At 46.4% G+C, this 23,163-nt stretch overlaps 2 protein-coding genes across 2 annotated transcripts in view; both read left to right on the plus strand.

Annotated features, from left to right (window-relative positions):
* The first annotated feature begins 248 nt into the window (after positions 1–248).
* polr3f (polymerase (RNA) III (DNA directed) polypeptide F) lies at positions 249–9,557 on the plus strand. The gene is made up of 9 exons (XM_030051165.1): positions 249–405; positions 1,849–1,966; positions 4,470–4,537; positions 5,083–5,150; positions 7,050–7,162; positions 7,918–8,061; positions 8,194–8,301; positions 8,591–8,782; positions 9,335–9,557. Exons 1-9 carry the CDS (start codon positions 344–346, stop codon positions 9,410–9,412), a joined length of 951 nt encoding a protein of 316 aa, XP_029907025.1. The 5' UTR covers positions 249–343; the 3' UTR covers positions 9,413–9,557.
* Positions 9,558–15,912: 6,355 nt separating this feature from the next.
* Positions 15,913–23,163, plus strand: part of LOC115366275 (spectrin beta chain, non-erythrocytic 1) — a 69,578-nt gene continuing 62,327 nt past the window's right edge. Inside the window, exon 1 of the mRNA XM_030062034.1 lies at positions 15,913–15,987. The gene's annotated coding sequence lies outside the window, so the exon portion shown is untranslated. The remainder of the gene's footprint in view (positions 15,988–23,163) is intronic.

A 23,163-nucleotide genomic window follows, 5' to 3' on the forward strand; every position in this document is an offset into this window, starting at 1 on the left:
AAACGAGATGATGCATCTCAAGGGGTTTATCCAAATAAATAAATTTCAAATAGTGATGCGCAAACATTTGTTGATTTTTGCCTTTCCACCTCTTTCAGTCCTATCTGAATATTACAGAACTGTGTTCTCTCTCTGTCAGCTCTTTAGCGCAACATCAGACCTGTGGATATTTTCCCACAGAAGCTGAACTGCGACATCCTATTGGGATTTTTTTTTTTTTTTTTTAAACAGGCATTATTCAGGACGTCTCATCGACGCTAACTTTTTAGGACCCCCAGCTAGCATGCCTGCTGCTGCTGAAGCTGCCGCGGAGAGAGGCTGATCGATACCGGATCGATTAGAAATGGCAGAAGTTAGTGTGAAGAAGGAGTCCAACCTCACGGACGCGGCGGACATTGAAAACAGGTCGGCGCGTTCGCTGCTGTCTTTCAGCCGTTAGCCGTTAGCCGTTAGCTGTTAGCTGTTAGCTGTTAGCCGTTAGCGATGCTACAGACGCAGCGAACCGAAGTCCAGTCAGATCGTGACGGCGTGACGCTCTCTCGCTCCCCTGCGCACACACACATTTTATAAAGTTGTTTTTAACACGTTTTATGAATTAATAGGCTCCTGTTGTTGATTCGGCTTATAAATAACACGCCGAGCGTCGCGTTTTGGGGTGAAATATTGCAATATCACTAACACGCGTGTTTAGCACTAAGCTAATTCTGCACTGACCAAGTCCAACAGCTCCATGAATCCCAGTCCCGGCATCAGGTTCTGTGGCTTGGTCCATTCTATACTACACTGTCTGTATTATATATATATATATATATATATATATATATATATATATATATATATATATATATATATATATATATATATATATACTGTCTATATTCACATAGGCTGTTTATATTTTTCTCTATATTTTTATATTTACTGCTTATATATATATTATATTTATTATTTATTATATATATACTACTTACTTATATATAGGCTTTTTATTTATACTTATTATATATATACTATTTATGTTTTTTTATTTACATTTACATATGCTGTTTACATTTATTTACATATACTGTTTATAGTTTACATACTGTTTATACCCACACATACTGTTTATATATACTGTTTATATATATATATATATATATATATATATATATATATATATATATATATATATATATATACATATAGTTATATATAGTTATATATAGTTATATATCTTATATTTTATATTTACACTTATATTTACACTTCTTTTTCTGGTCTTTTTTCTGGGTTTTTTTTTTTTGGCTTATACCGGGACCTGAGTGCTAATTTCGTACCACTAGCATGTAAGTGTGAACTGGTATGACAATAAAGTTCCTTGAATCCTTGAATCCTTGAAACTTGCTGTGTTTTGGTGCATGACGGCAGTCTGAGCAGCAGGAGACTGGGCCGTCCCACAGTGAGAGCCTGACTGAAGGGACCGCGGCTCGGCGTGTCTCGTTAGTTAGACGTCAGTTAGCAGCAGCTGGTTGTTAGTTTTCCACCAACACACACTTTGTCATGTCTTACTGTGATGAAACAGCAGCTCAGCAAAGTCCTGGCTGACTTGTTTTGGTTAACATGATGTCAAACTGTTTATTCCCGAGACTTTAAATCACTCAGAGTTCACGGCCAGGTGGTCTGGATTGATGACATCATGGTGATGTCACAGGGTCAGGTGATGGGGTCACAAAAAAGATCTCTCTTGATTGGCTGCTTTTGTTACTGAAATCAGAATTTATTCATTTATGCTGTGTGCAAATGTTAAATATCCCTCTGCTGTGTGTGTGTGTGTGTGTGTGTGTGTGTGTGTGTGTGTGTGTGCAGGATCAAGGAGCTGTGCCAGCAGTTTCCACAGGGCATTACAGACCAGGTGATCCAGAACGACATGCCTCACCTGGAGCCTCAGCAGAGAGCCATGGCCATCAACAAGCTGCTGTCGCTGGTGAGGGGCATGCTGGGAAAAAAAAAAAAGAAAACAAAAACGTGAAAGTTGAATAATGAAGCTGCTTTGTCCGCTCGCCGTTTCTCCTCGATACATTTCCTTTTTTTTTCCATGTCGGCGATTTTGTTTGCCTCCTATTGGATGTGGTGCTGTTGATCTGGCACGGCGCTGCGCTGTGATTGGCTGGGAGCGACACACCTGCTGCCCAAAGGCCGACGCCAATGCACAAAATGGGTGCAGACCCCAGGCGTTTAAAAGAACCAGGGGGCTATTTGCGGCCGGGCGATTAATTGGTGAAATACGGTACTCACACTCAGTATTAGGGGCAGGAAGAATATCAGTTCACTTTGGTATCACAAATTTTTAATGAAACTAGACGACCTGAGGAATCTGATGGTACAAAACACGTCAGGCTCCGTTCTAAATCTCGCTGCAAAGTTCAGATAAATTTTATCGAGGGGGAAACTCTGTCATGTGTGTTTCCAGCAGGGTCCCTTGACCTCTGACCTCCAGCTGTGTGAATGAAAATGGGTTCTCTCCCCTTTGCAGACACGCCCACCTTCTGCTAATCCCATGCAGTTTGGGCCCCAAAGCCTGCAGTCCACATGTGTTCTTGTGGCCTGTTGTAAAATGGTGTGTGTGTGTGTGTGTGTGTGTGTGTGTGTGTGTGTGTGTGTGTCTTGGAGCTGCATCAGTTGGCTTTGACTGGAAAGCTGAGACTCTTGTGGATTCAATGAGCCACATTTGATTCCTGTGTGATGATGTTCGTTTTATGTGACGGCCGTCTTTCCAGCAGTGAAATGTCCCTTTAACATGAACAGAAGAGAGCAAACATTTTTACAAACCTGTCTGTCAGGCTCGTTATGGTCTGTTTGATATCGAGCTACGAAGCTACACATCATGATACGGCATCAGTGACGTCTTCCTGCTGTTGAAGGCTGGATGTCAGTGAAGAAATGACACTTTCTGAGCTTAGCAGACGGTTGTAGTTGGTTTATGATTTATCATCATATCCACATCACTGATGACTGTTTAGCTGGAATCTTCTGAAAGCACCAACTGTCAGCCCAACCGTATCCTCGCAGCATCAAAATCAAGGTATTTGGTCAAAGATACCGTCAGATTCTTTTTCCCCCCATGTCACCCAGTCCCCCCCCCCCAGGCTGTGTGGACGGGGCACTCCAGCCCGTGACACACACATTGACCTGAAAACGTTTTGAGAAGCAGAGTTTGATGAGTTGTCAGTCCAGAGCCGTCGGCCTCCATCACTCCCTCGCTCCCCGGCTGGTTCACAGTGTGCTGTCCTCTGGGCTTCTCTGCACTTTTGGAAACATTTTTATTTATTTATTTTATTTGACAGGGACAATACAAAAAAACAATGTATCAAGTTATAAAACATGAAACCGTTGCATTGTATATGGGGTTTATAGCCAAGGCTAGTTTGCGACCCCAGTCCCTGGTTGGGCCTTTCTATACAAATATCTACAATATATGATTAAAAATGATCATTTACACCAAATTTGGTTGGATTTCAACCAGAGTTTAACCTTATCATTAAATATTTTTATATCAGTTTCTTTTTTTATTTCAGTTGGTAGGGCATTCCACAAATGAATCCCTTTCACTGAATAAGACGATTGACCAAATGCGGTGGTGCATTGCTACCTTGTAGTTGCCATTCACTGATCCCCTTGTAGATCTAGTATTACCTGTCCCTTTCACCTGCGAGTAGAGTGCAGCTGGGGCACGATCACTGGCACACATGCGAGCTCAAGATCAGTCTAACCTGCAAGGCGTGATTCAGACAGCAGGTGGGGTCACTGGGGATTCAGCAGCACAGCTCTATCTGAAAAGGCTGAGCAGATCCTAAATGATCCTACCCAATATAAATGTTTCTATGCATTTTGTTTTATGTGTTCACGTGTTGGAGGCGTGACGTGTGTGTGTGTGTGCTGTGACCACATGAATTTCCTCTCTGAGGATAATGAAGTTTACCTTGACCTTGTCCTGTGGCTCTGAGGTGAGACGTTGAGGTGACGCGGGGAAACAAAGGCCAGGTGATGATACATTTTGTCATTGTCAGAAATTTATAAGGCTGAAAGTCTGCTGTCTGAGTGCAAGTGAAGGTGGCATGAAATTGTGGCGTGCATTTTTTTTTCTGTGTGGATCTCAGCAGCCACAGAACCAGAACCAGAACCAGAGCAGCTTCACTTTTACTCTCAGAACAAACTAGAAGAACCACAGCTGGAGGCTCTGAGCTCCCACACTCAGCGAAAGTCAGGACCTGTCTGTCTGCCTGTCTGTCTGCCTGTCTATCTGTCTGCCTGCCTGCCTGTCTGTCTGTCTGTCTGTCTGTGTGCCAGCTTTCAGCCCTCCATGAATATTTCTGTAGCTCCGCCTCCTGCTCGTGTTGAGGACATGGCAGGGAGCTGATTATCACTGACACGACCGTGTGTGTGTGTGTGTGTGTGTGTGTGTGTGTGTGTGTGTGTGTGTGTTGCAGGGTCAGTTGGACCTGCTGAGGAACAGTGCTGGTCTTCTGTACCGGATGAAGGACACTCAGACAGCCAGGTGAGTGCTGCCCCCTGCTGGCAGGAGACTGTAGTGCAGACGTGTCCAAAACGCAGCAGCAGACATGCAGATCTCTTCTATCTGATGTGATTCTGCAGCAGCTTGGCTCTGAATCTGCCGTGTGCCTTTTCTCGGCTGATTCCAATTTTTAGAACCACAACAACAAAAACCTTGACCTGCCGAGTCAGAATCTACCAAAATCTGTCAGAAGTTTATTTTGAAAAGACAATAAATTGACAATAAAAGGAGTAAAAGCTTGAAATCTGCTGATTCTGATCAGCTACCGATCAGTCAGCGCCTCTCTAATTCATAATAATTCTAAATAGTTTTCTTTAGGCTTTTTTCAGCTGATGTTTTTGTTTGTGTATTTTATTTCGCTGTAGCTTCAGTGCAGCTGCAGCAGATGAGACACTGTCCTGCCATATGGAAGCCCATGTTTTGTTTTGTTTTGTTTAAATAACCTTATAGATGCTTAAGGGGAAATTTCAGGGGAAATCAGAGTTCAGGGGATTAACTGTTTGCTCCGTGGCGTGCTGCCTTCACAGTAAGATGAAAGGCTCGGACAACCAGGAGAAGCTGGTGTACCAGATCATCGAGGACGCCGGCAACAAAGGTGAGATCAGTTTAATAATTTGATAATATTTCACTCCTAATTTGATGCGGGTCATGTAAACAGCTCCGTTTAGATGTGATGTCGATAGGATTCAGGTTTGAGCAGCGTTCTCCAGAGTTTTTAGCGCCGTTCGCAGCACAAACCGCCTGTTTTCGGCGAGCTCTGTGAGGTAAACAAACCCGCCAGCCAACAGTTGGAAATGCATTCACAAAATAAAAGCCCACATTTCTGGTTGGAGGGAGAAACCCAGCTTTAGACATCATGAAGGACCTGGAAATCAGCAGGTGTTTGATTTAAAAAATAAAAAAAAAAACGCGGTCTTTTCAAGAAGGAGGCTGAAGGAACGACAGGAATATGAGTGGAATCTTCATCTTCCTCAGCGTGTAAACTGCTTCGTAGGAACGCTGTCTTTTTCAGAATAAGGGCAAAGTTAAAAGAAACGCAAACTGTCATTGGTGGGTCCTAAGAAACTCGATATTTCAGTGTCAGAGACGAGAGATCAGAGTCCTGCGGCCGGGAGAACCCAAACACCTCCAATGCCCCTTTTTCCACCAAAAAGAACCTGGTGCTGGTTCGGAGCTGGTGTTAGAGCCGGTGCTTAACTGGTTCCAATAAAGAACCGGTTTGCTTTTCCACCGGCCAACAGCCAAGCAGAGCTCACTTTGTATCACAATAACCAACATGGACGAGCCGCCGTAGCGATGCAAACACTGCTCGTGTCTTTACCAGCCTACATTGCGATCCAGAGGCAAAAAACGCAATTATTGCCGGCTACCCGTCGTATGGCTACCCGTCATGGTCAGAACGAACGACGACTACGTTTAGCTATACTTTTATAGCGTTCACTGTTCCCGTTTGGGTCTGTAGCCCCGCCCATCAATGACGTGGTGGGTCGTGTCATCGGTTCTTTCTCTGGCCCCTGTTTAGCCCCTGCTCCAAGTTGGTGCTTGCCTGGAACCAGTTTGGAACCAGTTTGGCCGGTGCTTGGGCGGTGGAAAAACAAAGAAGTGGTGCTGAGTCAGGCACCGGCTCTGAACCAGCCCTGGAACCTCTTTGGTGGAAAAGGGGTACAAGAGAACCCACTGCCTCCATGAACATAAAACCCATCACTGGTGTAGAAAATGTGCTGTCCTGGTGTCTGTGGGCAGCAGAGAGAATGAAAACAGGCATTTATGTCAGGACTGGTTACTTTAATTAGTTTAATTTGAAAAGCTGCTGATGCTCTGAGCCGTGGACTGGACCTGGGAAAGTGCAGAAGTGACGAGGACGGACGCTGTCGCTGCTCCGTTCAGCAGGTTAAACCATCTTTTGCTGCAGGGCCGACACTGACCTTTGACCTGGAAATCAGACATTCATTCAGATGAATTATGAAGATAAATCCACACTGCAAAAAGTCCAAATCTTACCAAGATTATTTGTCTTATTTCAACTAAAAATGTCTTATTTCTAGTCAAAATATCTCATTACACTTAAAATAAGACATGATCACCTCATAAGTAACTTGTTTTTAGACAATTTTCACTTGTTTCAAGTGAAAATTTGCTTGAAACAAGTGAAAATTAGCTTGAAACAAGAAACAAATTTTGCCAATGAAACAAGCAAATTTTCACTAGAAACAAGAGACAGTTGTCTAAAAACAAGTTACTTCTGAGGTGATCGTGTCTTATTTTAAGTGTAATGAGATATTTTGACTAGAAATAAGACATTTTAGTTGAAATAAGACAAATAATCTTGGTAAGATTTGACTTTTTGCAGTGCAGGAGTGTTTGAGTCCACGACCCACAAAGTGAACCAGAGTTATTCCAGTTGAAAAGTATCTGAGTCTCTAGGCTGACTCCCAGTCTGTCAAACTGGTTTCCACTTGAGCCGGTCTGGTGTGTTTGTGTGTTCCTGCTGCAGGGATCTGGAGCAGAGAGATCCGCTTCAAGAGCAACCTTCCTCTGACCGAGATCAACAAGATCCTGAAGAACCTGGAGAGCAAGAAGCTCATCAAGGCCGTCAAGTCTGTCGCTGTGAGTCCACACACCCTGTGGGTCCTGCCCGGGTTCTGCCCGGGTTCCTGCTCTGTTCCTCTTTCAGATCCAGAACCTGAAGTCCTGACAGGATGAGGAGGTTCTGCTCGGAGTAAAACCTCCTAACAAACCAGAGCTTTTCAAAAGATCATCACGTCCTGAACACGAAAAGTGACAAGCACTTAAACACGAGAAATATGTCCATCCAGCATCACTGATCTGATCTTATAGATAAATATAGAATTTTAATCTATTTATAATAAATGGTAATCACAAATAGTTTCCTTGCTGTTAAGAAAGATTCCTCGCTAATTTTGTAAATTGTACATTTTCTGGAAGTGTTTTTTGTAAAATTTTGCATATTTTTTGTCTTTTTTCGATGTAATTTTTAATAATAATGTTGTTGTAGCAGAAAGGCAGCCTCAGTGTGTCGGGAGTCCAACGATTGAACTCTGACGAAAACTGAGGAAAACTGTTCAAATGATCCTCACACAGTCTCTGCATCCTGACAGATTCTGATTGGATGAACATCAAACGCATCATCAGGACACTCTTATGATGCAAACTGAGCTGATCATGTTCCCATGCCCTCCTGTCTCCTCCTGTCTCGTCCCGTCCTGTTGCCTCTTTTCACGCCCTGTCCCATCCTGTCCCCTTATGTACCGTCCTCTCCTGTTGTGCCTTGTTCCGTCCATCTCATCCCGTCCTGTCCCCTCCCCCCTACCTGTCCCGCCTTGTCCCGTCCCGCCCCCCAGGCGTCGAAGAAGAAGGTGTACATGCTGTACAACCTGCAGCCGGACCGCTCGGTGACGGGCGGGGCCTGGTACAGCGACCAGGACTTCGAGTCCGAGTTTGTCGAAGTTCTCAACCAGCAGTGTTTCAAGTTCCTGCAGAGCAAGGTCTCACACACACACACACACACACACTCACACACACACAGCACTGACGGCAGGAGTCTATGCTGTCTTCATTCACACTCTTGAAAGTGTGTGTGTGTGTGTGTGTGTGTGTGTGTGTGTGTGTGTGTGCAGGCGGAGGCGGCGCGGGACAGTAAGCAGAGTCCCATGGTGCAGAGGAACAGCTCCTTCGCCACGTCACATGAAGTGTGGAAGTACATCTGTGAGCTGGGCATCAGCAAGGTGAGCAGAGCCCCGCCCCCAGACTCCGCCCCTCTGCCTGAGAGACAGAGGACCGAAGCCAGGGGGCGGGGCCTCGTCTCTGATGCGGTTCCCTTTGTCTTTAGTTGAGTTGGACAGACAGACAGAACAGCAGTGGGGGTGAGACAGGACAGCAGATCATTGGTGTGATCGATGTGACACTTTAATAATCGATCAGACTCTGAGAGGAGAAGTGAGCAGGAAGCTGGAGATCTGAAGCTTTAAATTTGATAAAGACGTTAATAAGCCTGGGCGGTGGTTTTGTGCGCAGGTGGATCTGTCGATGGACGACATCGAGACCATCCTCAACACGCTCATCTACGACGGGAAGGTGGAGATGACCGTCATCGCCGCCAAGGAGGGCACGGTGGGCAGCGTGGACGGCCAGATGAAACTGTACCGCGGCGTCAACGCCATCATCCAGCCCACCGGCCTGGTCAAGGTGCCCTGCGGCCTCTGCCCGGTAAGCCCCGCCCCTCCGCAGCCGCATGCTCGGGTGTTGACCCAAAGCACGGCGTGGACGCATGAATCAGTTTTATGATCCGTCCAGATGAACCAAAACACGCCTGGTTGTTTACAGTAGCCGCTACATGTCAGCTTTTAAGCTAGCGTCAGAGGGGGCGGAGTCCTGGGCGGTCCCGGGGGTCCTGGGCGGAGTCCTGGGGGGCGGGCCCTTCTTTAACTTGTAAGCCTGATACATACGCGGCTAAATTTGATCAATAAATAAATCTTTTAAAAAACAGACTTTATCTTTTTGATAAGCTTGTTTAGTTTCCATGATGCGTTTGATGTCAGGAGGATTTTGCAGCTTTAATGAGCTAAAGGCTGGAAAAAAAAGAAAAAAAACACCTGACCTGGAAACAGATCCGACAGTTTGGATCTGGACTGAAGGACAAACACTTTGACTCTGTTATAACGCTCTCTCTCTCTCTCTCTCTCTCTCTCTCTCTCTCTCTCTCTCTCTCTCTCTCTCTCTCTCTCTCTCTCTCTCTCTCTCTGTCTGTCTGTCTCTCAGGTGTTTGATGACTGTCATGAAGGAGGGGAGATCTCTCCGTCTAACTGTATCTACATGGCCGAGTGGCTGGACTTCTGACCTCGACTCTGCTGCCTCAAACTTTTTCTCTGTGATGAAAAACTCATGTTTAGTTTTATTTTCGCTCCGGCGCTCCGATGTGATGATGTGAATTTATTTTGTATTTATATAAAGATGAATAAACCTGGAAGCTGCGGGACAGTGAGGTCACGTGTCGTGTGTTTGTGAACACGGGGCTGGAAAGTTTGGAACAAGTTTGGAAATGAAACAGGAAAGTGGGCCCTTTCCACTCAGAGCAAATTCACTGAAACAAAACGGTGATCATTAAGTGAGCAAGAAATTATTCCACAATTAGCTCCCATCCCCCCAAAAAAAATAAAAAATAAAAAATAAATAAATGAAAAGGAAAAAAAAAATACAAATTAAAAATCAGGAAATTTGGGAGATTTTTTTAAAGACAAGAAAAAAATAAACAAATAAATAAAATGAAAAAAACAAAACAAGAAATGACCTGAAAGGCTGTAAACTTAAATAAAATTACAAAAATGTTAGCATAAAATTTGCAAAAACATGCACACACAAATGCAAACAAACAACAATAAATGGTAACACTTCACAATAACAGTACAACAATTAACATTAGTTAATGCTGTAATGGTTAATTAACTGTTAGTTAATGATTATTATGGGATTTACTGATGTTAATAACTCCAGTAACCCTTAAAACACATATAAATTAATACCTTAGCATGAACATGAAATAGAGTATTTATGGCTGTTATAGACCATCATGCCCCGACTAGAAAGTTTACGGTTAGGAATGCCAACACCCCATGGCTGGATGTGGAATTAAAAGAACACATGAAAGAAAGGGATCAAGCAAAACGCTCAGCAATATCTTCTGGTCTTACATCTGATTGGCAAGTCTACCGTAAGTTGAGAAATTTTGTTTCTAAATTGAACAAAAAGAAAAAGAAATTGAATTATGAAGATAAATTAAGCCAAATTAAACATGATAGCAAACAATTATGGAACACATTGAACAACCTATTAAAAGGAAGTTCTAAGTCTACCCCATCTTATTTGGGCACGGAAGGTGGTTTCCTCACAAAGCCAGTAGATATAGCAAATTATTTGAACAGCTATTTCATAACTAAAATTGACAAATTGGAAAGTAGTACAAGTCCACAATCTAACAAAACACATCTATCTTGTCGATTAATATCTCAGATTATGCAAGGCAAAAAGTGTAGCTTTGAATTCAGTCAGGTTAGTGTTGCTAAAATTGAACTAATTTGATGACTTGTAAGGATAAACCACCTGGGGGTTGATGATATTGATGGTAGAATCCTCAAACCCATCATTGCATGGATCGCTCCTATGGTCGCACATATTATCAATCAGTGTTTCAAGGAAAATAAATGCCCACAAACATGGAAAATATCTAAGGTTGTGCCCATACCCAAAAATAATAGATTACCTTTTTCTGAGACCAACAGTCGACCTATTAGCCTATTGCCAATTTTAAGTAAAATTATGGAAAAAATTGTGTACGAACAAATTCAGTCTTACTTTGTCAATAATAATCTAATGACAAATTTTCAGCATGCATATAGAGCCAAACATTCTACGGCTACTGCCCTAACACAGATGGTCGATGACTGGTTACAGGAATTGAAAATAAAAATATTGTAGGCGCAGTATTATTAGATTTTTCTGCAGCTTTTGATATTCTTAACCATGACTTATTATTGGAAAAAATGAATTATTATGGTTTCACTCAGTCTGCTTTATCCTGGATAAACAGCTACCTAAGTGAGAGGAAACAACTAGTTTACTTTAATGGAAGCTGTTCAAACATTATAGATGTGAAGCATGGTGTGCCTCAGGGCAGTTGCCTGGGGCCACTCCTATACTCCATTTTCACAAATGACCTTCCATTAGTACTAGAGAAAGCTTGCATCTCAATGTATGCTGATGACTCAACAGTTTATCTGGCTGCAGCAACAATTGAAGAATTAAATGCTAATCTAACCAAAGAGATGACTATGGTGGTAGACTGGATAAAAAATAATAAGCTAATTTTAAATGTGACTAAAACTAATTGTATAGTTGTTGGTACAGATCACTCATTGCGGTCTAAGCCAAAGCTTAATCTCATTTTAAATAATACGGTGATTAATCAAGTAGAGGAAGTTAAATTGCTGGGAGTCATCATTGACAACAAGTTATCATGGAACAAACATATACAAAAGGTATATACAAAAAATGGGAAATGCCTTAGCACTGGTTAAAAGATGCGCAAAATATCTAACCCACCAACTTGTTAAACAAGTGATCGAAGCCTTGGTCCTATCTAACTTGGACTATTGCTCTATAATATGGTCCACTACGTCAAAGAGCAATATGAAATTGCAGCTGGTCCAGAATAAAGCAGCACGAGTTGCTCTATCCTGTGGATGGAGAACCAATGTATCCAAAATGCATGAATCGTTACGTTGGTTAGATGTGAAAAATAGATTATTGTACTTATTAATCATTTTTATCAAGAATGTCATTACTTCAAAATTTCCTGTCACTATTCATACAAAATTGTCTCTTAGGTCTGAGGCGCACAGTTATTCAACTAGACATGCTGTTGAAGGTCGTTTTACCCTACCAAAATCTAAGACCTTGACTCAACGTACAGTGACATATAGAGCAATGCAACAGTGGAATTTGCTTCCCTATTCTCTGACTCAATTAAATCTTAGCAGCTTGAAAAAACAACTAAAAATGTATTTTCTAAATATGAATTTTGGTCATTGATGCTCCTTATGATATCAGAGTTAGATGAACAGTGGATGTTTTGTTTGTGCACTGCCTGGCTGCTCATGCTTGGTGGCCTGAGCTTGATTCACGGGAGGGTCCAGGTATGAAGGCTGCTGCTGCCAGGGCCCCTGCTGTTGGGGCGGGCGCGGGTCAGCATGGGTGAGCAGCTGGACATTGTTGATGTGTGAGTCCTCGTTTATTGTTTATTTGTGTAAAATTTGTGTTAAAATATATTCTGTGTTTTTTTCAGTTGGTTATAATTGCAGTGTCTGTCTTATGTTTTGTTTGTATTTGTCTTGTGATCTTGTTTTACATGATATATGATTATTATGTAATGTCTGTGTGCTGTCGTTATATAATGTAGCGTATGTTGTGTCATGTACACACGTGTGCACATCTCTCATGTCTGTCTGTGTATTGATGTTGTATTGTCATTATGAATGATTATAGACCCCAGGAAGAATAGCTGCTGCTTGCAAAAGCTAATTGGGGATCTAAATAAAACAAACAAACAACATTAGTACATGATTCTCAGACACATTAGTTAACGGTTAGTTAACTGTTACTTCATGTTTATTACGGTTGATTGTTGTGTTCTTATTGTAAAGTGTTACCAAAAAAAAATAAAGCCCTAAAAGTCTGACCCTGGTCTCCTGGATCTGAAAGTAGAGTTTCCCAACCTGGACTAGAAACAGGAAGTAGTGAGGATGAGGACAGGAAAGGAGAAACAAAGAGCATCAGAGCAGCTGCAGACACAGCTCTGTGTTTCACTGTCACACACACAGCTGACAGCTAGAGGGCGCCGAGAGCACAACCCAACCACACAGCCATGACTCCCCGACCCCACCTGAGGAGCTGCCTCTGCCAGAGGGGGAGCGGAGGAGGAGGAGCGGAGGAGGAGGAAGAGGAGCAGGAAGAGGAGCAGGAGGAAGAGGAGCAGCAGGAGGAGCAGGAGGAGCAGCAGGAGCAGGAGGAGGAGGAAGAGGAGCAGGAAGAGGAGCAGGAAGAGGAGCAGGAGCAGCAGCAGGAGCAGGAGGAGGAGCAGCAGCAGGAGCAGGAGGAGGAGCAGGAAGAGGAGCAGCAGGAGGAGCAGCAGGAGCAGGAAGAGGAGCAGGAGGAAGAGGAAGAGGAGCAGCAGGAGGAGCAGCAGGAGGAGCAGCAGGAGCAGCAGGAGGAAGAGGAGCAGGAGGAGCAGGAGCAGCAGGAGGAGCAGCAGGAGGAGCAGGAGCAGCAGGAAGAGGAGCAGCAGGAGCAGCAGGAGGAGCAGCAGGAGCAGCAGGAGGAGCAGGAGCAGCAGGAGCAGCAGGAGGAGCAGCAGGAGCAGCAGGAGGAGCAGGAGCAGCAGGAGGAGGAGCAGGAGGAGGAGCAGCAGGAGGAGCAGCAGTGTATTCAGGCCTGTAGTGGAAGCTCTGTGAGGCGGGGAGGAGCTCTCAGGTGCTGCTCCTCACTAATGTGCCTCCAGCCTTAATGTGGCCTCCTTAATGGTTTCAGGAGGAGATCTAAACTGATGCCTCAGTGATATCTGAGAGCCATTACACACTGAGTGAGAGCCAGGTGCATCATGGGACGGCGTCTGGCTTGTTAAAGTCTCCCTTCCAGAAACGTCACAGACGTGACTGGAGTTTGTGTGTTTTTACTGTGAAGTGACGGCTCAGAGCCTCACCGCCGCTCCACGTGACAGGAGCGCTCTGCAGGGCCCGCCGGGGTTCTGCAGGGCCCGCCGGGGTTCTGCAGGGCCCGCCGGGGTTCTGCCTGTCAGAGAGCGTGGGGTCAGCTCAGGGCGGCTCAGAGCGTGGGGTCAGCTCAGGGCGGCTCAGAGGCTCCACCTGGCCGGATGTCCTCCTGATGTGTTTCTGCAGTACATTAATCAGAGCTGAGAGTTAATGGGCGGCGGCCTGCAGCTCTGATGGAGATCCATTAAGCTCATCCATGTTTCATCAGCAGGAGCCAGCAGCCTGTCTGCTGCAGCCTGACGGAGCGCAGCTCTGATGCTCCCAGCCAGCCTGCCCTCAGCCTCCCCACACCTCCCCGCACCTCCCTGCACCTCCCCACACCTCCCTGCACCTCCCCACACCTCCCTGCACCTCCCCACACCTCCCCACAGTGACCGCACCTCCCAGCACCTCCCTGCACCTCCCCACACCTCCCTGCACCTCCCCACACCTCCCCACAGTGACCGCACCTCCCAGCACCTCCCTGCACCTCCCCGCACCCTGCCAGGAACCAAATGCCCCTCCAGTTAGCCCGGGGCCCAGACTCCAGTTAACCCGGGGCCCAGACTCCAGTTAGCCCGGGGTTAAGACTCCAGTTAGCCCGGGGCCCAGACTCCAGTTAGCCCGGGGTTAAGACTCCAGTTAGCCCGGGGCCCAGACTCCAGTTAGCCCGGGGTTAAGACTCCAGTTAGCCCGGGGCCCAGACTCCAGTTAGCCCGGGGCCCAGACTCCAGTTAACCCGGGGCTAACACAGCAGGTGTTCCTGATGTTTCAGGATTTGCCCAGAACAGCAACAGAACGTCTGTCCGATCAGAGCTGAGCTTCATGTTCTGAGGTCAGGGACCCCGGCCTGATTTTCACTGTGAATCCCTAACAGGGGACTCAGAGTTAGCCCTCTGTCACTGACTGCTAATGGAGGCTGACTGGAAGCCCTGAGCGAAGGAGCCCAAAGTGCAGATTGTTCACAGGTTGGCTTTAACTCTGAAACCCAAGCACATAACATTCACTCCACCTCTCTCAAAAACACAGGGAAACGGTGATTTACTATGTAAGTGAGTGAGGAATGACTCTAAAATGATCCAAATAAATAATAAATAAATAAATAAATAAATAAAACAAGGGTATTTCCAGAAAAAATGGCTGGAAAATATTTTTGATAATACAAGAAAACTAGATTAGAAAATTTGAAAGATAGAATAAAATTGGCCCAAACAGCCGCCACATTGCACATCCCCAAAAAAGGGAAAAATTATCTGAAAACTTGAAAAAAAAATATATATCTTGTACTGTATATACTGTATACTGCATACATATTGTATAATAAATTGTTATATAAATAAACTAGAGGGATGTTTGCAGAAACTGAGCCGAAAAAAACATTCGAAAACTGAACAAACCCATTTCCACGACTGTCTGTCTGCCTGCCTGTCTGTCTGTCTGTCAGTCAGTCTGTCTGTCTGTCTGCCTGTCTGTCTGTCAGTCAGTCTGTCTGCCTGTCTGTCTGCCTGTCTGCCTGTCTGTCTGCCTGTCTGTCTGTCTCCTCCACACTGCAGTTCAAAGAGCACAGAAGAGGACGTGAGCAGTGCTGACGCCTGTTCTCTGTTCACCCGGTTTTAAACTAAACTTGGAATTTAATAATAATAAAAAAGAACAGAACAGAATCACATTACAAATACACTTTACAGTGGAATGACATAAAAAACACTAGATGCCAGGAGCTCTGTATATATTCATTTCATTCGTTCACATTTTTCATCACTTTTTTTTTTTTTTTTTGGTGGAGGAGGTGACGGGGCGCTGGGCCCGGATCATCTCATCCCACCGGCGGAATTTTTTCTTCTTTTTCTTTGATTGAAGAAAAAGCAGATTTGAGGCTAAGTGAGCTGCGGACTGGAAGCCTCCGCTGCTCAGATGACTTCAGTCTGGAGGAGGAGGGAGGGGAGAGGAGGAGGGGGGGTCCGGAGGGAAGAGGAGGGCCGGATGGAGGCGGAGAGGAAGAGGGAGGGGGGCAGTGCGGATTCTTTCCCGTCATTCCCTGCAGCTCCAGTCTCCTGTCGGATGCCAGTTGCGGACTACCTCGGCGCTGAAGTTTGGAGCGGATCATCTGAAGCGGTAAGCGCCTTTTCATCCGCCTCTGATTTGCGCTGCGGGGACGCGAATGTGCGCCGCGCATCTCTGCGGAGGATCCGGCGGGATCGAGCCGCGTCATGGCGCAGGAAACAGGCTGAGAGGCGGCCGAGGAGAAGCAGCCTCCACAGCCTGTTTTCTGCAGCCCGGCCCTCCGCCCTGCCAGCGCCAGCCATTTGGCTCCGCATGGAGAATAACGGTGCGCAGTGGACGCAGTTCACGCAAACAGGCGTGGTCCGGGAGGTGATGTGGCCGAGACAAACAGCGGGGCTCCTCACCGAGCACCGGGGCCCCGAAACACCCAGAAACCACCCGAAACCAGCCCGAAACGCCTCGCTCCCCGCGGCATTTTGTCTCGTTTGTCCGCAGCGGTGCGCACTTTCCGCTTCCTCTGATTTCAGCGTCAAGGACAGAGCGCGCGCCGTAAAACCATCCGCATGGTGCACGCAGAGTGACTGTACCTGAGCAGGCCACTGAACACACACTGTGTGTGTGTGTGTGTGTGTGTGTGTGTGTGTGTGTGTGTGTGTGTGTGTGTGTGTGTGTGCTCGCAGTTCAGCTCGGGTTTGTGTTGTGTTGATGCAGACAGACGGCGCGCGGACGTGGCCTGCCCTGCACGCGCTGCAGACACACACGGGACACACACACATGCGTCCATGTCCTGAGCAGTGACTCTGCACACACACACACACACACACACACACACACACACACACACCGAGCTCCTGCACTGCAGACACACTTTGCTCTGCCTCCAGAACATTCCTCAGGTGACGGTGTGAGACAGGTGAGGAGCTGCTTGCTGATCTGATGTGGGCAGCTCAGTGGTTACCCCCGGTTACAGAACAGTGGTTACCCCCGGTTACAGTGCAGTGGTTACCCCTGGTTACAGAACAGTGGTTACCCCCGGTTACAGAACAGTGGTTACCCCCAGTTACAGCTCAGTGGTTACCCTCGGTTACAGCTCAGTGGTTACCCCCGGTTACAGAACAGTGGTTACCCCCGGCTACAAAACAGTGTTTACCCCCGGTTACAGCTCAGTGGTTACCCCCGGTTACAGCTCAGTGGTTACCCCCGGTTACAGCACGGTGGTTACCCCGGGTTACAGCTCAGCGGTTACCCCTGGTTACAGCACAGCGGTTACCCCCGGTTACAGCTCAGTGGTTACCCCCGGTTACAGCACGGTGGTTACCCCGGGTTACAGCTCAGCGGTTACCCCTGGTTACAGCACAGCGGTTACCCCCGGTTACAGCTCAGCGGTTACCCCCGGTTACAGCACGGTGGTTACCCCGGGTTACAGCTCAGCGGTTACCCCTGGTTACAGCTCAGTGGTTGCCCCAGGTTACAGCACGGTGGTTACCCCCGGTTACAGCGTAGTGGTTACCCCCGGTTACAGCTCAGCGGTTACCCCGGGTTACAGCTCAGTGGTTACCCCGGGTTACAGCACGGCGGTTACCCCGGGTTACAGCTCAGCAGTTACCCCTGGTTACAGCTGAGTGTGAAGGGAGCAGCTTCCTCACGTCGTCAGGCTGCTCCTCCACCTGCCTCATCACCTGAGCCTGAACCTGATCACAGGGATATCAGATCAATATGACTAACAATCATTTATCAAACTAGACTTCACGCTGTCCATGCCAACATGTCTGTGAGAGCACATCGTGTTGTTTGGTTTGGCCCGATCAATCATCTGTCCGGCTGATTATCGGGGCCGATATTCAGGGTTTCTCTCTCCGATATGAAAACCAATCAGGCTCCGCCTCTCCGTCTCAAAGACAGGGCGACAAAAGCGAGTGGGCGGGGCCTCGTTTCTCGTCACATGGTTCCAGTTTTCATTTCCCTTTTCTTCACATTTGTCTTGATTTAGTTTGACAGACAGAAACTGGGTGAATAAAGTTTGAGTGGATTTAAACAGAAGTCTGATCCAGCAGCTCTGAGATCAGCCGGCACTGCAGCAGATCAGTTATTAAAAATATGAAGTTTCCTTGTAATTAAAAAAATATGTTTCTTTTATCTACACGTGTCCGTCTCGTCCTCGTGAGCGCGATATCTCAGAAACACCTCAAGAGAGATTCTTCAGGTGTGACACAAACGTCCAGTCGGCCTCAAGGACGACCTGGGCAGAGTTTGAAGGTCAGAGGTCAAAGGTCAAGGTCACGGTGACCTCACAGAATACAGCGCTGGCCACAACTCCAGAATTCACCTGTTAATTATGACACATCATGTTTCCTCAGCATGATTCAGCAGCATGACTCAGCGTTTGGACTCTTTTTTTTTTTTTTTGTAGTTGTTACTCATTGCAGACCAGGTTCTGGGCAATATAAAGATATTATATCAATAATGTGACATGACACTGGATGTGGCCTGCTGGATGCGTTACCATGGTGACGTGACATCAGCGTCGTGCTCTCCTGGTTGTGGAGGGATGCTGCAGTTTCCTGCCGCCGGTCATCAGACCCACATCCTGGTGTCTGCTCTCACTGCAGAGGAGCCTCACCGCCCCGGGACGCCAGCCTCACTCTGTGCTTCACCATCACTGCACCTTATTTTACTTCATAGTTTTATTTGTTTATTTTACTTGCATCAGTCTTTTCCTCTCTTTGGCACCGACAAACCAAAACAAGCACCAGCAGGCATATTACAGGGATATTACAGGATCTTATTACAGAGTTATTACAGGGATGTAACAGCAGGGACATGGTGGAGGTCTGGTCCCGCTGCAGCTGCTGATGAAAGCCCTGCTGTTATTTTGGGCGTCTGCAGAGCCGCTCGGATCCAAACAGGATGAGAGCAGTTTGTCTTTGTTTGGAGAGCAAACTGATCCAGAGTCAGACGGGAGGATGAGGTCCAGATCCTGCTGAAGACAGCAGACGTCACGTCAGCCGCGGCTCCAGGAGCTCAGAGTTTTACGCTCCACTTTTCCTCCTCGCACCTCTGATCCTCTTCATCCATCCAGAAACAAGGTGATGAGCAAATGAACAAAACTATTTCCAGAAAATCAGAAACAAACACATGTTGACATAGAAATTACGTTAAAAAAAAGTAAAAAAAAAAAAAAAAAAACGACAAGAAAATGAGCAGAAAATGACAACAAAGATGAGAAAAGTGGCATTTTGTGTTTAATTACCAGAAAACTATATTTGTAATGATTAAAATAATATATTTAATTTTGACTTATATAAATATAAACAAATCCTTTGTCAAAATGTGGAGTTTTACATTATATTCCTCTGATCTGACCTCATTCATATTAAAATGAGGTCAGATCACTGATGCTGGATCAGATTTCTTGTATTTAAACTTGAACTATTTCCTGTTTTGCTGAGGCCCCTAGAGGGCCCCTGGTGGGACCCCAGTTTGAGCCCCCCTGGTCTGGGCTCTGAGCTCCTGTGGTCAGCTGTTGGTGTGTTAGCGGATGTTTCTGGTGGCGACTTCGAACCAAAATGATTTTTTTTTTTTTTTTTAAATTTCAACTGGAGTGAATTCGTGTTTCATTTTTCCGTCTCGCTGGTGTCGCCTGCCCAGCTCGCCGTCGCTCTGTCACCAAACAGGCGCTGACTCACTCTGCTCTGTGATTGGCTGTGAGGCGTGGCGGTGGGCGTGGCTAACTCTCGGTGAATGTCCGACACGTGGAGCCGGCAGATGTTGACAGCTGGAGCTCTGAGCTCCACTGAGGGTCAGGCTCCTTCTCTAGTTTACAAGCCGAATGTCCGAGGAGCCCGGGGCCCCCAGGAGGGCCCCCAGTGCCGGGCCGTCCCGTGCAGAGCGGCTGGTGCCTGCAGCTTTAGCTTTGGCACAGAAACAGTAGATTGTCTTTGAAGGCCTTGACCGGCGACTTTGGGGAAAAAAAACAAATGATTTGTCGTAAAAACTGTGATGACATGATGGAGGTCGTCCAGTTGGTAAAGACTCGGATCCAAACAGCGAATCCTCGTATTTCAGACGAAGATCAAGATGAAGCTCAACATAACACCTGAGACGAGATCAAGAAAAAGCAGAAAAGTGACGATTCAGAGATTTAAAGACACTCTCGTGTGTGTGTGTGTGTGTGTGTGTGTGTGTGTGTGTGTGTGTGTGTGTGTGTGTGTGTGTGTGTGTGTGTGTTGCTGCCGTGCGTCCTCGTATTCCAGTCCCCGATCAACATATCAGCGTTTTTTTTTTTAACTTGACCGAAGTCACTCACATCGCAGTTTTACGCTTTAAAATATTCACGCTGAGCTCTGCCTGCTGATTGGTCCGTTTCTCCTCCTCCTCCTCCTCCTCGCCACATCACTCCTCCTCCCTTTCCTCCATTCATTCCACTACGATATGAACATGAACTTTCAGAGCCTTCACACTTTCTTCACTCCAGTTTTCCATCAGCCCAATAAAGTCCTCCACATGAGTTTTCCTAAAAGCAGCAGCACTGTTGGCTTTTCAGGACTTTTTCACACTGAAGCGCTCCCTCCTCCTCCTCCTCCTCCTCCTCCTCCTCCTCCTCCTCCTCCTCCTCCTCCTCCAGGGAAAATAGTCCCTAAGCGGGGAAAGGTTTTGCTTTCCACAGCCAATCATCAGCTGTGTGGTTTCTGAATGTTGAGCAGAACATTATGAGGCGGCTGCTTCAAACACAAACTCACATTTTGATTCTATGTTTTGAAATCTGGAGGAGAAACGTTTTTTTTGGAAAATGTATAGAAATGTTCAGAATCAGTGGAATGCTCCTTTAAAGTCTGAATGTAGCAGACTGTTGGGAGCCAGGCTGCTTTGTCTCGTAGGGTGGGGTCACCTTGTGTGTGTGTGTGTGTGTGTGTGTGTGTGTGTCCATAAATCCAATAACTCCACCCTGGTTGCATCAGTGCAGTGAGCTCATGGTTCCTGTGTGTGTGTGTGTGTGTGTGTGTGTGTGTGTGTGTGTGACATTCCTCAGAGTGTAGGAGGGGCAGCTGGAGCAGAAACCCTCCAGTGTGTCTCTGTGTTCAGCAGCGAGCGACTTCCAAAGACACAAAATGAGAAATAATAATTATAATAACAAATCCCATCATTTTCCTTGTTAATTCAGAAAAACGTGTCACAGGGAAACACGTCTGCTGGTTTTTCCCCCCAAAAATTACTCAGATATTCTTTCATAATTCTGAGATCATTTTCTCATTCATTCAGAAAAAAATCTATTTTTTCCCAAATTACTGAAATATTATCTCTTAATTCTGAGATAATTATCTGATTGATTCATAAAAAGAAAGAAAGAAAGAAAAAAAGACGTTAAAAATGTATTTAAAAAAAATCTGATATGAGGACTGATAAAAATCAACAACAACAATAATGATAACTATTATTATTATTATTATTATTATTATTCTATACCAAAGTTAAAACAAGCGGGTGTTACTGTCGACACCACAGAAGAAGAAACTGCAGACGCTTTTCCTAAAGACACTCAACAGCTGCACACACACCCACAGGGACAGGTGTGTGTGTGTGTGTGTGTGTGTGTGTGTGTGTGGACGCTGTGGGACAGCTGTTGCCACCACCCGGGTAACAGGTGACACACACATGCTCTCCCAGGGCTGTGTGTGTGTGTGTGTGTGTGTGTGTGTGTGTGTTTGTGTCCCAGGCTGAATGGAATGTATCCTGACATCCCTGGGGTTCCTGGCCTGGGAACGGCACACACACCCACCCACACACACACATACATACACCCACACACACACCCACACACACACATACATACACACACACACACACACACACACACACACACACACACACACACACACTGAGCCCTCATGGTGACCCTGGAAATAAAAAAGCACAATTAGAAGACGTGTTTTATTTAGTTTGTGAGGTTTCAGTCAGTCAGTCAGTCAGTCAGTCAGCCAGTCAGTCAGTCAGTCAGTCAGTCAGTCAGTCAGTCAGTCAGCCAGTCAGTCAGTTGGTCAGTCAGTGTTGTCAGTTGGTCAGTCAGTCAATCAGTCAGTCAGTCAGTCAGTCAGTCAGTCAGTCAGTCAGTCAGTCAGTCAGTCAGTCAGCCAGTCAGCCAGCCAGTCAGTCAGTCAATCAGTCAGTCAGTCAGTCAATCAGTCAGTCAGTCAGTCAGTCAGTCAGTCAGCCAGTCAGCCAGTCAGTCAGTCAGTCAGTCAGTCAATCAGTCAGTCAGTCAATCAGTCAGTCAGTCAGTCAGTCAGCCAGTCAGCCAGTCAGTCAGTCAGTCGGCCAGTCGGTCAGTCGGTCAGCCGGTCAGCCAGTCAGTCAGTCAGCCGGTCAGCCGGTCAGCCAGTCAGTCAGTCAGTCAGTCAGTCAGTGTTGTCAGTTGGTCAGTCAGTCAGTCAGTCGGTCGGTCAGTCAGTCGGTCAGTCAGTCGGTCAGTCAGTCAGTCAGCCAGTCAGTCAGTCAGTCAGTCAGTCAGTCAGTCAGTCAGCCAGTCAGCCGGTCAGTCAGCCAGTCAGTCAGTCAGCCAGTCAGCCAGTCAGTCGGTCAGTCGGTCAGTCAGTCAGTCAGTCAGTCGGTCAGTCGGTCAGTCAGTCAGTCAGTCAGTCGGTCAGTCAGTCAGTGTTGTCAGTTGGTCAGTCAGTCAGTCAGTCAGTCAGTCAGTCGGTCAGTCGGTCAGTCAGTCAGTGTTGTCAGTTGGTCAGTCAGTCAGTCAGTCAGTCGGTCAGTCAGTCAGTCAGTCAGTCGGTCAGTCAGTCAGTCAGACAGTCAGCCAGTCAGTCGGTCAGTCAGTCAGTCAGACAGTCAGCCAGTCAGTCAGTCAGTCGGTCAGTCAGTCAGTCAGTCAGTCGGTCAGTCAGTCAGTCAGACAGTCAGCCAGTCAGTCAGTCAGTCAGTCAGTGTTGTCAGTCAGTCAGTCGGTCAGTCAGTCGGTCAGTCGGTCGGTCGGTCAGTCGGTCGGTCAGTCAGTCAGTCAGTCAGTCAGTCAGTCAGTCAGTCAGTCAGTCAGTCAGTCAGTCGGTGTTGTTGTGTCTGTGCTCGTCAGTTGGTTTATTATATTTGATATATATATATATATATTTCATATTAGTTTGTTTGAAAGCAGCCGACATGTTTCTGTCACTTTCTTCTGTCCATGAGAAAGAAACTCAAAATCAGCAGAAGATAAAACAACATGCGCCCTGAAGCTGCAGCGGCGTGTCGGACGGGGAGGCGGAGCCTGCGTGTCGCCATGACGATCAAAACGTCCGTAAAGATTAC

This window comes from Myripristis murdjan, chromosome 1, assembly GCF_902150065.1.
Source record: "Myripristis murdjan chromosome 1, fMyrMur1.1, whole genome shotgun sequence".
Lineage (NCBI taxonomy): Eukaryota > Metazoa > Chordata > Actinopteri > Holocentriformes > Holocentridae > Myripristis > Myripristis murdjan.